Below are 15,627 nucleotides of genomic sequence, written 5' to 3'. Positions count from 1 at the left end.
TAAATAGAAGTAACAGGCATTTATTTTACATATAAGATGTATCTGATTTCTTAGCATAACCAGGCTTATGTACTCTGTCCTTCTATTCTCTCCACCTTTCTAGTAACTTTTGTATTTGTTAGCCAATTTCAGTCAAATCTTGAGCAGCAAGGAGAGATTTCAAAGATAATAACTTATTTCAAGTTTTGTGAAAAATGATAGAGGAAAAACAGATTTGAATTGGTTCATCTGTTCCTGTACCTTCTCTCCCCTCCTCTGCATGCCCCTAAGGAAAATGCAGTTATGACTTGATTCCTAATCCATTTTAAAAGGCAGCAGCAAGCTGGCTAGCCAGCATATGTTGCTGCGCATGATCTGCTGCATGCACTGTCTCCTGCCCAGTCAAACAGGTTGGTGTTGAGGAGGTTGTGGGGGGCGGTGTTTAAGTTGTGGGGCAACAAGCTTGGTTTGTTCTGCTCTTAACAGTTTCAAGGCTCACAGGAATTTACATCAAGGAGAAACATTCTCACAGACTAAGAGACTGATCTGTGCTCAAAGTAACTTAAATAGCAAATAAGGTATTAAATCTCCATCTCTGAATTATTAACAAAAGAATATAGTGTTCATCTTTAGACAGCTAGTGTTTCACCAGAAATGATGATTTGGTTTTTATAGCACTGAGATTGATGTTTTCAGACTCTTAGAATCAAGCAACTTCCTCCTGTAACGTAAATGTAGGTATGAATTTGGGACTGGGATGGGGCACCTTTTTGGTGATGGTTGGTTTGGACTATGATGTTTTTGCCAAGAAGAGTGCTAGGTTTTCCAAAGATGTTTTCCGGTATTCCATCCTGGTATATGTTGCACCCTAAGGAACAGGTTATGAAGCTGCTGACTCTTGAGACTTCTTTAATTGCTGGAAAGAATGTTATCTTTTCTCCAAAATTCAGTATTTCATCTTTAAGTAAGAAGGCCCTGTCAGACTTCCAAGCTGCCCTGAGAACTGGGAAGAACTGTTTTTGCAGCCTCCCCATTCTCTATAACCCACATACTACTAGCTGCTTGTAGGCCCTGCCTAGAGTAGATTTGATCAAGTTTGAGTTAGTGCAGCTGTAAGTGCTGTTATGGTGAACCGTGAGCAGGAATGAGGGCTGGTGCTTGCAATGTGTATCCACATGTTAAAAGTCTAATGCTAGGTGATCAGTCAATCATATCAGTATAGTTTCATTGCTGTAAATATTTGAATATGTCACCAGAGATGATACTGAAGAAGAAAAATGTTTTGAACAGTCTGAAACATTCTCGTAAGCATCTCTGAAACTGTTTATGCAAAAAGATCTGTAGCTTTAGTTTGACAAAATGGAACAACTGTGGCAAGATGTGTAACAAAGCCTGGAAATGCTTCAAGCTTCTGGGACCATGTGGCAAGCGGAGAAAAAGTCTAATGATTTTGCTCATGCACGCATACCTTCTGCCTCCTCCTCCCCAGATACTTTCAGATAACTTCTAGTATTCTGTTTCCCCTTTCTAAATCGCCAGAAGGAAAGCTCTGCACTAGTTACTTGTTGAACCGTTTCTCATTCTAGGCACCTTAGCCAGGCCACTCGAGACTCTGCTGGGCTGTTACAGTTATCGGTAGTGAAGCTGGCTTTTGCCTGGTCTGTTCCTTGTGGTCTCTTGTTGTTTACTGCTAGCTCCTGGGATCACACTTACTTGTCTTGCCAAAAAACGGCTTTATTCTTCCAGATGTTGGTCAGTGGATGTCACAGCTCGCTATCGTTTATACCAGTAACTACTTAGGTTTACCTTTCATTTTCAGAGGTGAGAGAGAAAGAACGTGTGTTGCCYGCTGCTCTGAACAGTGGGGGCTATTCCAAGTTCAGCATTAGAAGTACTCAGATTTTTGCAATTTTAAAACCTCTACACATTTGTCTCTGTTTTGTTGCCATTTTTATATACAATACATAATATGAAATGACTAGAGTCACTTAGCCAATTGTAAAGATATCTTGCCAACTGGTCTTCATATTGGTTCTTTTAGCAATTTCTTTTTCTTTTTCCATCACGAACTCCAGAAGTGAAGTTCTTGAGCTATGTGAATGGAGACTGCTTTGGTTCTTTCTTTTTTTAATTTAATTTTATTTATTTATTTATTTTTCTCTCCCCCCTGTTGCCTGCCTGCACTGGAAAAAGGCTTGCATTAGGATCAGTAGTCCTGCTTAAGCATTCCAGCATGGCTTTTGCTGTGGAAAAACTATTGGGTTTCACATTTTGTTCTTTAAGACAATATATAACTAAAAATTCAGGGTAAGAAGCACACTGGAAATTGTCTTTCTACCTGCAGTTAATAACTTAACTTTGTTTCCTTGTAATGTTCAATATAAAACAATCTTAGTCTATGGATGACCTACAATTAAAAAAAAAAAATTGTTCTTTTTTCTCTGATAGCAGTTTCTGAAAGCCTGCAATTTTATGAGATGTTTCAGTATCTCAACAAGACTGTAATTATATGGGGCCTTTTGTTATTACCATGATCAAGCTAAATGTTTGGAGATGGGGAAGTATTCCTTCCTTTTTTTTCTCATGTAACACTATGGAGGAGTAATGCTTCTAAGGGCTATTTGGGAAGATGCTTTCAGGCAGACATTAGTTTCTTCAGAAGAAAAATTTTTAAACCAAGGATGAGATGTATTATGGGTGCTTAATGAAAAAATAAAGTTGAAATCTGAGACATCTTAAAGTCAAAACTATCAGGAATGTCCAGCTGAAGGAGGTGTGGGTATTAGATATTTTAAAGAAAATATATCTCCCAAAAAAATTTTTTTAATCTTTTGAAAAGGAAAAAAAAATCTAGAATTGTTCTGCCCCTTTGTATATGATATTAAAAATGAAAGGGCAATAAACAGTCCCCCTGTAGCTATATCATGGTAGCCCTGGGGCATTTTCTATGTTTTGTTAAATATATGAAACAGCATTTGTTGCATCTATCTAATAAGTGACTGCTTATATTAAGTAAGTATTAAAAAATATATATGAACAGAATATTTACTTTATATCCAGTTTGTCTAAATAACACAAAAAGTCCACATGCATTACTAGAAAAGCAGTGGGATTTTGAGAATTCATTTACACTTCTACTGAACTTTCTCATGAATCTAGAAGAATATAAAGCATTGCTTTATGTAACTTGAGTATCTTGCAGTATATGAACTTTCATTTTTGTCTCTAATGGTTATGTTACAAAGCTGACCAGGAGAATAATCATCATAATTACTTTAATATAGTTTTTGTGAAGTTTGGTCGAGTGCATTGGTCTGTGGGAAAACATCTCATAATGTATTTGGTGGGAAGGAGGAGGAAAAGTTTCACTTTTTTTAATTCATCAACAATTCTTAGGACATCTCTAGCTTGTTACTGACATAAACTAGAGCATAAAATAAAGCAAGAGGTGTGTGTATATCTGTGAATGTTTTTCTCTTAGCTGTCATGTTTAATTTGCCTGCCGGTCATTTAGATTGGTTCTCTCATAATCTGGTAATTAAGTTCTAGAGATTTAAACAAATCATGATTACTAGAGAAGACTCTTATGGTTCTTAGGTATATTGTGCTAATAACGGGAAAAAAAGGCTCTGGTGGATTATATAGTTATATGATATTGCTGACTTGAAATTACTTGGGAGATTTCACCTGGTATTGGAGCCCCAGAAGAGTCTCATTGCTGTTGAAATGGGGAGGAGAAATTACATGACTCTCTTGAACTACAGAAATCCTAATCATTCATAAATAGTTGATCTTGTATTTTCTTTGTGTATCAGTAAATAAAATGACATCTTACATCTTTCCTGGGCTCTTGCTAGCTTCAGCTGTAATTGTTATTACAGATGTATATAGTATTTTTTTAATCAAGGTTACTGGAATCACTGGTACTGTACATATGTACCCCTTTGGGCAATTGAGTGACTTACAGTAACTTCTGCTATAGAAGCTTCAATTTGTTGACTACTATTGACCTGCTGATGAAATGAAAACAATAGTTTGACAAAGTATTCTTTGAAAAAGTATTCTTTAAATGTCACTGTGGTTTTCCACTCATGCATTATGATGATCCAGTTTTAAAGTCAAAGTATCTTGTGTACAGGAAATAGTTTACCAGTAAAATTTTCCAGTAGCCTTGCTTGCCTATAAGAGATGAACAACTTCTCATTCTCCCTAATGTTGTTACTAAGACTTTTGAAGTACCAGGTTTTTTTTGTTTTTTTTTTTTTTTAACAGTTCGAGTGTCTGATAGGCCCAAAATGAATGTGTGGATTTTTTTAGCTGCTAGTTGTTTGCAGTTTTTTAAGAGTGGCTTTACATGCTATGTTTAATTACTATCTCAGTGAGAGAAAGAAAGAAGATGGCATGTTTTGTTGACACTTGTTTAATCTTTTCAGACACAGAAATCAAAATTCTAACCTACAAATGCACATATTTAAAAAAAAAAAAAAGATGCACAGAGTTTACTAAGTCAGACAACAGAAGTCTTACTGTGATATACAGGAAGAGCAGTTATGATGTGTATGTAGTTATTAAGATCATTTTTTGGAAGTGTTTTAAATATAGTCTTTGTTCCAAGCCCAGAATCAGCAAAACCATTTGATGGGGATAGAATGGATTTGTTATGTATTAGCTCAGTTGAGCAGAGAAACTGATTTTATTATCTTATAAATGAAGAGAAACATGAGAAATTCATGTCTGGAAGGGCTAGATGTATGCTGCAACTCAGTCTGATAGGAGCGTACAGTTATACAGATGTACTAATGCTTTGAATTACCTGTGCACTTTTTCTGTAGTTCTCTTAGAGAGAGGCTGTGGAGACTGGCACTGAGGAATTAATAGCTAGCTCAGCCCAGAAATTTTGTACTTGGGCCTGCTGGGAACAGTGGCAGGAGGAGAACAGCAGGCAGACTGGCTAAGTGTGAAATGTGGAGGTGAGAGTGGAGCCACATTGCGAAGAAAAAATTTACTAACGTCAGTGCAGCAAGTACAGAAAAATTGAAATGGAGAAAATAGATGTGAAGAAGTATGTACTTGTCATAACACATCTCTCAACTGATGCTTTAGTTTGTCCAAATGAGGCTGCTGCAATAAGTGAGTAGAATGTTTTGTTCCCATAATAGGTTACAGAAGACTGGATGAGACTGCATTGCTTGCTCAGTCTTACAAATATTGGGCTAATTTTAGCCCATTCTAAAATATTCTAGTACAATTTGTAGGATAATTTTTCAGTGTATGTAACTACAACATAAATGTAAATGTTTTCAGTAAAAGTGAATTTTACTTATTTGTTGTTTGGAATTGTTACTTAATTATTTAATTAAAATATTTAATGCATGTTAAAGTTCCTTTTTAAAAAAAAAAAAAAAAAGGAAATGCTGGAGTGTTCTTCTGTTTTTCTTGCAAAGACCTAGTAGATGTCAGCTTTAGCTTTTAATTACTGATAAACTGACTTCCTGGCAAAGAACTGAAAAAGTAAAATGGTTTCAGCTGCTAAACAGTGCTCTGGAACTGATGACTCTGCAATGCATTTAAGTTTGCAAACAGAAGATTGCAGGGAGTATAGTTTAGATGAAGTAATCTTAAGTGAAAGACATAAATATGTACTCGCTCCCTGAATAATATTGCTTTTAGGTATTAAAAATCTTGAATCTTATATTTAAATTTGAAAAGATTGTGTGTGAACATATGTATTATAGCGTAGTAATGCTCTTTGTCGTATGGTAGTAGCACAATGTAAAAAACTTTTTCAGAGTAGTTGATTAAACTTTTTCAGAGACATGTTGCTTGATAATTTTTTCCATTAACTTTTTTTGTCAATGATACTTGTGTGTATGAGAGAAATTACAGAGAAATTATATAATTTTTATATATAATATATTATAGACAATATAAAAATATATAAAATTAAATTAAAAAAAAGTTGTATTTATTTGGCCTCTTCAGTCTGTTTTCCAGAGTTGCTATGTTCTTCATCTTTTGTGCTTGCAAGTACAGGTCAGAGCAGAGACGATGCTGATTCAAGCTAAGACAATGCAACATTAAGTTCCAGCCTTCTTCATCTCAAAGCAAGTTCCTGAATTATTTGGCTGTTGTGGTGTAATGTACATATACACATGTAGCCCATTCCTTCCCAAGGAAGAAGATGATACTTGATTTCATCCTGTTATGAAATGCGACTTTCCCAATCCCATGGAAGTTTGGGATTTTAAAGTCTGTTCCCTTTCCAGATGTGCACACTGAAACTCCTTCCTAACAATTCAGTAAAGAAAAAGTAGTGTTTAGACAGACATCCATATTTTACATGTGTGCATTTTAAATGTTGCATAGACTTTATTAATTCAAGTAAATATGCACTCAATTATGGAACAGTAGAGGTGAGGCTACAAAATAAGGCATGTTTCAGTGCAAAAGTTCTAAATAATTTTCTAAATTTAATTTGCTTCTTCTCATGCTGAAGTACTATGATAATCTTCAGTTGCATAATAATATTAAACATTTGGGTAAAAGAACATATTGTACACTGTCGAACTGCCTTTGATTATGGAAAAATTTAATTTTGTTTGGTCCTCTTGGATTATTGCTAACATTATCAAATTAAAATGGGAATAACAAAGTTTCTCTTGTTACATGTTAATGCTGAAACAAAGATTAATCAAGATGCCATCATGAAGATGGCTAGGACTGATGTTCTTCAGGGAAATTAATACTGCATTTTATTTATTCTGCGAAGAGCTTTTTTATTTCTAGCTGACTATTTGAACTTCAACAGACCTCAAGGTCTGTAATAGGCAATAAACTATAGGATAATTTTCAGCAAATTCACATTCCGAGTCTCTCTCTCTCTCTCTCTCTCTTTATTTTTTTTTAATGAAACTTTCTTCTGTAAAATCTGTAACATGAAATCTTGTTCCACACAATCCATTAGGGATGTGTTAGCTGAGTATTTAAGTGTGTTGTTTTTTACTAGAAGCATAGCAAATGGTTAGTTGGAAATTGGGCTTGCTTTATAATGTGGGTTATTTTAGATTTTTGACAGACTGATGTTATCACAGTTTGGAAGTGTTCAGAGCAGTTTTCCAATAGGTGATCTCACCAAAGTTTAAAACTACCTTTTTCAGGGGAAGAGAGTTCTGCTTGCGAGTGCTTTGTTCTCTTCCTCTACTGTTCTCTGTACTCCACTATTTCCAGTTCCTCTGGTCTACTTACTCTTTTCAGTTATCAAAATCCTTAATTAAATCAAGACAGGTGAATTTCTGGCTTAGAAATGAGAAGCTGTTTCAATGTTCACTATATAGCCAAGTCTAGGTTTTGTGCTGTTCATAGAAGATGATTGGTGGTGGGGTAACATCGCGCAGTCTGTTCACGTTTGCTGCAGTGTTACTTTACACTTGTTCTGAGCTCTGTTAGCTACAGAATGGAAAATGCCATTCTTAGCAGTGTCCTGAGACAGTTACGAAAAGCTCTGTAGCTTTTCGGTAGCAACCTCAGGGCATTTTAATGTTGCCTGCATCAGAGCTAAACTCTCACTCTGTGAGTGAACATGCGCTGCAAAATAAAACGTGCCTCTGGTCCGAGGTAGAGATGGGGTAGAGGAGTCTTTCAGGAGATGTGCATTATTTATGCTTGGAGGTTCCTTGGACACTTCCTTTTTGCCCTGCTGGCTGTTCTTAAGAATCCTTATCCCACACGCAGGACCTCATTATTTCACTTGCAGCACAGACTTGGAATCAAAAGAGTTTGCCAAAATTTTTGCTTGAAATAAGCATGTAACATGATGAAATAACAGGGGGCACTTACACACAGTGGGAAGGATAACTGCAGGGAAATAGTGAGGCTATGCATGAAACCATGATTTGGGCTGGAACCTTTTGATGACATTCTAACAAGTGGAATGAGTAGAGGAATTCAGTCCCTTCAGGGCAGACAGGAATCCTGCTTATGCTCATGGTGTCCTAATAATAATCTCTAGATTAAAAACAGCACTAGAGCAGACCGGGATTATCAGATATAGTTCTCTGCAGTTGTAGGAAGCTTCATAAGAGATGTCTAATCCAGCAGGGTTCACAAAACATCAACTGTTCAGGCACAGTGAAGCAGTTTTAGAATCTATATTAAAACACACAAGAAACAAAGAAGCCTTTCTATAAACTGCCACAGGAAGCAAGACCAACCAAAGGCTGGTTGGAAAATTTCTATGGGAATTTCCAGGAAACTTCTATGATCTTAGGAGGTGGCTTGTGTACAACACGGCAGAGAAAAAGTGATCTCACTTAGGGAAGATTCCTTTCTGGGCTTAAGCTTACTCATGTTTAACTCAAAATGTGAACGATGGGTATTTTGATAACAGAGAGAATCCTAGCCCTAGCCATGGCCTGCGATGCTTCAGAAGACAGTTGTTTTTCTGGTCCTCCTCCTTCATAAGCTGGGTTTAGTCATGAAGGATGGAAGAGAGGAAATTTTTTGGTTGTCTGCAAGTGTGAGAATACCCTGAAGTGCAAAACTAACAAATACTAAGTATGGCTCCATAGGTAACCACAGAGGAATTGAATGATTAATCAACTCTTACAGCCTTTTCTTGGGCACAATACTAAATCAGACACTATAGAACTTATATTACAAAGCTTTAATTTGCAATGCTCTTGTAGTTTTAATAGTTTGATTTAAACAAGGAATTTTTGTTGTTGTTGTTAGAATAGCATTAGCTTTTTCATTCTGGAGCATGGACGGTTGCTGTTTCTTGAGTGTGGTTTTTGTTTGTTTTTTTCCCTCCTCAAAACAATAGTAAATGCATAGGGGAGATAAACATTCTTTTTTGCAGTGAATGTTTAACTAAGAATAAAATGACAGTCATATCCTGCATATAGGAAGGAAAATAATTTTTTTCTAACTAGAAAATTCTGTAGAATCACTCTTTACCCCTAACTGTTCATCATGTCACTTGTGTGTGAAACAGACTGAATGCTGTTTTGACTTTTTTTTTGAATATTTTGTTGCAGACTTTTCTCCTTTTTATGTAGGTTGTATAGATAAATACCTGGTTGTGCTCAGGATTTACTCTTTAGTTATCTTTTCATGATGAATATGTTTTCAAAGTGACACTTATTTCAGGATGACATATTTTTGCTATTGATGGTAGGAAGATTTTATTATAGGAAAAATTTTAAACTGAAAGGCTGAGAAAGTGTATCAGTATAAATCGGGAGAATAAGGACCCCTTTAGTGTGCTCTGTCATTGAGCAGTGAGTATTTCCTGTGTTATGTTGTGACTTCCCAAAGTTGCCTGTAAGGGTGGTGGTGATTCCCCCCCCCCCCCCCCCCCCCCATGCTTTTTCAGTAATAAGTTTGTCTTTTCTTGTAGATAAAATGCAGAACTTTAATGAAGATAATGAGAAGAACAGTCATTTCACCTGTGAGAATGCTGAAGACAGTAACAAAACCAATGCTGAACCTACAGACGTTTCTGGATACAACATTGAAGCCAAGGACTTGCCTGATTCTTGGGACTCCCATATCGGGAAAGCAGCAGACTCTCCGTCAGAAACATCTCAGACTAAGGGGCCATTAAGAACTCACTTGTATGAATGGGAGGATGAAACTGAAGACACCAGAACTGGAGAGTATATATTAGATTTTGACAATGAACATCTCTCGGAGATGAAGAGCAAGGATGAGGAGTACGACAAAGAAGATACTGAAAATCCAAAGGAAGCCATTAGTGAAGAACTTGTGCAAACTATTCCTAGGCCAAGCAACTGTAGGACATACTGTAGATCCAACAAAGCAAAACCGCAGGGGGCAACAAATTTTGACAAGCTAATGGATGTCACTAGTCAGTCTTTATCCAAAGCAAACAATGAGTCAAATAATGATGGTCTGAACCCAGCAAGAAAAGTTTCTTTAAGTAGTGGGACCAGTTTTAGAGGGACGGTTGGACGGACTAGAGACTACACTGTTCTACATCCGTCGTGCTTGTCAGTTTGTAATGTCACCATACAGGATACCATGGAACGAATTGATGAATTTACCACAGCAGCCCCTACTGACTTGGGAGAAGCTGGACGTTTAAGAAGGAAAGCAGACATTGCTACTACGAAAACTGCAACCAGATTTCGACCAAGCAATACCAAATCCAAAAAGGATGTCAAATTAGAGTTTTTCGGGTTTGATGATCAAGATGAGGGAGGGGGAGATGAAGGCGCCTCTAGAAGTTCTGGAAGTTCCAATTACAAAATTAAGTACTTCGGGTTTGATGACTTGAGTGAAAGTGAGGATGAAGATGAAGAGTGGCAGTTAGCAGAAAGGAAAGCTAATAAAAAACGAAGTAGAACTGCACCGTCTTCCTCGCTACAGTCAACCTCTGAGGGCAATGAAAACTGTTCCCAGGATAGCCAGCTCAGTACTAATGCAGGTAAGCAGAACTCTTCTGGGATACATATTTAAAATTTATATTTAGTTGATATTTGTATTTTGTTCTTTTTGCTTAAGAGTTTGCCCTAAGAGTTTGTTGATCAATATCACTGGTTTGGAAATTTAAAAGTTAACTCTGCTTATTTTTGCTGTGATCTTGTCTGGTGTTCTATAGTTGTCTTAAAAAATACTTTATACCCCTTGATCTCATGCCACAGGTAGAGAGCTTTCTTTTTGAAAATAAGATTCTTCCCTTCTGTCATTTTGGGTGTACAGTAGCTCTCTCTGGAATGCAGAGATCTTTCCACAGAAGCTGCACATCAACCCAAAATTACTGACCTGAGTGCAAACATTTTTGGTTGAAATTCTACAATTTGTATTAGAGAAATATCTATTTAAATGTCACTTACAGAGTTGAAGTATATGTATTTTTCATTCTGTGCTGTAGAACGTTTGTAAACAGATAAGAACTTTCTCCAGTTCCGTCTTAGCTGACGATGCTGGGCGCAAGGGGAGAGGCTACTGGGATCCTAGAAACACCAGTGAGCCACTCATGCTTCCTTTAAGTGATGACTGGCTTTCTGCGTGTTGAATCACTTTTGCTTCCAGTTTTCAGCTGCAAAACTGGTATTTCCCTCTTCTATATAGGTTAAATATATAATTGTTTAGAAAGTATTTGATGAGCAAGTTCTGGTGTGTGAGTGCTTTTGAAAAATTAGTCTGTCTCTTGATGGTCTGTGGGTTCCACATAATGAATTTGAGGTCAAGGTGTGTTGTTAGCGAAGAAGAAAGGGAATAACTTTGAAGGGTTTCTTTCAGCTTTCTCTTTTTGAAGAAGTTTAATACTGAAGAGCCATGTATGTAGCAATAAGTATTTCAAATCACTTCTACTCTAGGGAGCCTTTTGACCTTTCACTCAGAATCATGAAGCTGCAGAGGAGTTTTTATCCACTCACTGAAATTATTGTAATCTTAAGACTTTGGCAAGAAGCGTTTCATTGCAGTGAGGGGAGGATTCAACTGTAGCCTTGCAAACATTGGAAAACTGTTTTTCCTTCAAATAGCTTCTGCTACTATAATCAAGAAATAAAATTTCCCAGGAAAAACGTTCGTGTCTGCTGTTCTAGTTGCAGCTTTCCCTAAAAAAACCAGAATCGTCTGTTAGACCTTTTAGTCAAAGGTATATGTATTTGCTAATGTTTTTGGTGAGATTTTAAAAGGACCAAGTTGATACCAATTTACGTGGGAAGATTCTGTTTCTAAACAACAAACTTACATTTGTTCTCAAAATTTTTTTAGTTCTGGCGAGATGCTTGAATTCCAGTCTGTGGAAAATGGGTTTATCTTACAGGGCTCCTTCTGCAATGTTCCATCCGTGCTTCTCTCTGACTAGTCTGCGTTTGTTCAGACCTTTATTCTGAGGAAAAAAATCCCTTACACAATTAATGCAGCTGAGATGTTAATCCATCAAATAATCCTTTCAGCTGCTGTTCTCTGTAGTCTGAAAATATCTACAGTTTTTATTCGACACTACATTCACCAAAGAGGAGATTATACTCTTTGGTATCACAGAATTTTGTGAAATGTTTTCCTAAGGGATTCCCATGGCACAGGTAGATGTGAATTTGTGTTTTTGTTAGTTTCTTAAATGTAGTTATCCAGTTCTCAGGTAAGAGCTGGCTCTCAGTACCCGCTTCAAGATACAAAAATAAAAGTAAAAGTATATCTTCTTTGCTCACTTGGTTCCTGTTTTGCGACATTGTACCCGGGTGAGATTTGACTTGCATTCTTTTTCTGAAAATCCAGTGGTGACTTGAAGTTTATTCCCTGACTCATTGTACAGTCTCTAGCTCAATCCGTGTAGTACAGATTATAAAGACAGGGAGTCTGATGTCACCCTAAAATTTGTAAGCTTCTGACACGTTTTTTGTTGTCTTCTCTCAGACGTTTCACAATCTTGAGTATCATGACAGCTCAGAACATCCCTGCTGAAGTCCTTAAATATAGTGATGAATTATTCTGAGTCTCTGAGAATTTAACAAAGACTTCTGGATCTAAACCTGAAGTTGGGGTAAAAACGTATGATACTGCTGTGAGGCATCTCCTTTACATACTGAAGAAAAGTCACTTCTGCATCCATRGCGAATGCAGATGTTGGATCTAAACTTCAGAAAAAGCTTTGAGAACGTCTTGCAAAATAATTTTTTTCCCCAAAAAATTACAAACAGTGCCGAAAGGTGGTAATTCTGCCCCAGTTAATCTTGTGCTATTCTTTTTAGTACTAATGAATAGACCTACAGATAAAAATCCGGTGTACCAATTCCAAGTTGACAAGTTAGGTACCGGATTACCTCTCTGGTATCCACCCTGGAAGTTATTAGGCAAATTTGTTGTTCCTTTCCTATTTTAATTTATAGAAACACTATTGGTCATGTGGATTTATTCCCTTGGTGATGATCTGTATCTCACTTTAGATTTTCACAGAATTTAAATTGGTTTCTCCTGAGGAACTACCAATTAATGAAGAGATTGTAAAGCAAGTCAGCGTTGGTGGCTGACTGATGCCAGTAGCTCAAAGAATAAGGCTATTGGATGGTTTCAAAGTCTTTAAAATATCTCCATGAGAGGATGTGGACAAGCAATCATGCATTTTTGTTTAGATAATGATGAGAAGGCAAGATCACCCGAAGAACAAAACTCAATGAATTTTGTCCCCCTGTAAAAAAAAAATAAAAAAAAAAAATAATAATAATAAAAAAAATCTGATGGACAGAGTAATGTATTGAGGTGTGGTTAGTAAAGATCATTCAAAGGACTTGAAGGTATGGCATATGTTTTCCAGAGTTCAAAGCTGTGAGGCTTTTTCCTCTCTGAAACTTTAGTGAGACAATCTCCTGTGTTATTTTATCAATATGGGAGAAAAATCTTTCCTGTCTACTGCAGACATAAGAATCCTAGGCCCTTTGAAATATCCCATGGGGTTTACTGAAGTGTAAAGTGCCCTGTTAACTCCAAATATCAGCAGGCATGAATTCTGAAAGGAACTTTTTAGTAGAAGTGGTAGAATAAGAAAAAGTAAGTTTTTGGGTGGTGGGGTTTTTATTTATTCATTGATTTTAGTTTTCTTTAGTTTTGGGCTGTCTTTCACTGAACTGTGTCTTCTGTGTTGTTCATTTGGTAGGCTTACCTGCTGAAATCTTCATAAAGATGCTCTGGCCTTTTCATTCCTAGACCCTTTTCACAGACTCTTTTTTTTTTTTTTTTTTTTCCCTAATGGGGGCATTTCATAACTTTTATGAGCCTTGAGATTTTTAGTGAAGCTTTGAGTTGTAGTTAAAACTTGTACTTTCTCAGTTGCAGTCTAAAATTCACTCACATGTCGGTGTAGCAGCCCAGTGAAGCAAAGGCCTCTCACTCATGAGCCTCCCAGCTGCAGTCTGCCAGAATGCCAGCGGCTAAAAATACTGATTAGACTTTACTAGATATAAAACCTATTGGTCTGAAACAGTACCCGTGTCATTTCAGTAGCCAGAATACAGGATGACTCTAGTAAAGAGAAGCTTTCGATACTACAGGAGAGTGACTTAATTACTTGACTATGTTAATCGACAGGGAGCTGTGTCCAAGGGAAATTGGAGCTAATCAAAAGGAAGCATAAACCTTAACCAAAAAGACCTCTAAGCTTCAGTTATGATAAAGACCCTGCATTCTGGGGACAATATTATACTTCTGGAAATAACTGTTACCAGTTTGCCTTTTTTTTTTTTTTTTTTTTCCTCTCCTAAAGACCCTGTCATGGTGTTCAGTGGTTTTGGTGGTCAGTAAGATTTCTAATATATTGTGAACTTATAGGCTCAGGATGTTTCATTTCCCAGCTGTTCAACTGGGACGGCTAGGGGTATGTTAATATTCGCTATACTGTGTTTCTTTTTGGCCAGTGACAATAAAATTATTACAGAAAGTGGCTAGCACAAAAAAATTTGAAAAAAGCTCTGACTAAAATTAAACATTTGCCTATCTTAATATAGCTTGGCAGAAATAGGGTGGCACAATTGCCCTAAAACACTTCCCTCAAGGAAGCTATAAATATCTATCCCCTTTAACATGCTTGTTTTTATCTGCCTTATGTCCTTCTTTACTATATATCTCTTAAGCAGTAATCGAGAACTACTGTATTCTTGATTTAAATCATAGTAGCAGTTATTGTGTTATTGTTGTAGTATAAGTGTTACAACTTAATGTTTTGCTTTGTAAGTCAGTTCTGATATATAACTAAACAAATATGTCATGCACTCATTTTCCTTTCAGTGAGCAAAATGAGATTCCTACAGTCTTCATGGATAATAAAATAGCTTTTGTATATCGGCATGTCTAGTGCTTGGTTTGCTTATGATGAGCAAATTAACCCCCTCCCCCCCCCCTTTTTTTTTTCCTTCTTTCCTTGCATCTCCTCAAAACTCAGTCACCTAATAGGGTCAACCTTTTTAGCCAGCTAAGAATGCCTTCAAAGGCAGAGTCCCATGTGGACTTGAAAAATCTTTTGCGAAATTATTGTCAGGTCTAAAATAAAACTGTGTTGTTTTCCCTGAGAAATTAGGCTTCTGCTCTTACTGTGGTGTTGCTTCTAGTTAGTCTTTGAACTTCTTTCTGATTTTAACCAAGTCTGACAAATGGGCTCAGAAATATTAAATGCCTTGAAGACGGTTGGATAGAGGAGAAAAGGCATTATATTTTTCCATACTGAAGAGAGGCCAATACGATTTGCTTTTTTAGGCACTGCAAAATCCATACAAGAGAGAGCCAGTGGAAAAGTCTTCATTAGTGTCACTGCTTACCAAACTACTCATGGCTCAGTTAATATTAACAAAAGATGTTTTTTTTCCGTTTAGTTTAGGTTTGAAAATCTGGCGGGGTGTGTATGCAAAGTGCTTAGGATACCTAGAAGGCCCCAGAGAGCACTGCCCAAATAAAAGCATTCCAGATAATCTTGTGAAACTAACAACAAAAGTATTTGATATGCTAACAGCATCAAAAGATGCGAGTTATCATATGATAAGTAGGAGTTAAAACTTTTTATCAAACAAGTTTCTTCGAGTTGAAAGATACCTAATTTGCGTGGGATATTTCAGTATCATATGGGGTAGAATTCAAAGGAAGGAGCTTAGATGATTTTAAAATTATGGTTTAGGTGATATAGAGCAC

At 36.7% G+C, this 15,627-nt stretch overlaps 1 protein-coding gene across 6 annotated transcripts in view; it reads left to right on the top strand.

The window, feature by feature from the left end:
- The window catches only part of WAPL (WAPL cohesin release factor), a 73,540-nt gene that overhangs the window by 12,738 nt on the left and 45,175 nt on the right, over nt 1–15,627 (top strand). For 4 of the 6 annotated variants that reach the window (XM_026069982.1, XM_026069980.1, XM_026069983.1 and 1 more), the window contains one exon: nt 9,377–10,426. In XM_026069982.1, the coding sequence (XP_025925767.1) occupies nt 9,377–10,426 (1,050 nt within the window). Of the gene's footprint in view, nt 1–4,811; nt 5,110–6,012; nt 6,084–9,376; nt 10,427–15,627 lie in introns of those variants that run through there. The other 2 variants (XM_026069986.1, XM_026069985.1) reach the window with 2 other exon arrangements.

The sequence above is a fragment of the Apteryx rowi genome, unplaced genomic scaffold (assembly GCF_003343035.1).
Source record: "Apteryx rowi isolate R43461 unplaced genomic scaffold, aptRow1 scaffold_30, whole genome shotgun sequence".
NCBI lineage: Eukaryota > Metazoa > Chordata > Aves > Apterygiformes > Apterygidae > Apteryx > Apteryx rowi.
This window is presented reverse-complemented; position numbering and strand designations above follow the sequence as displayed.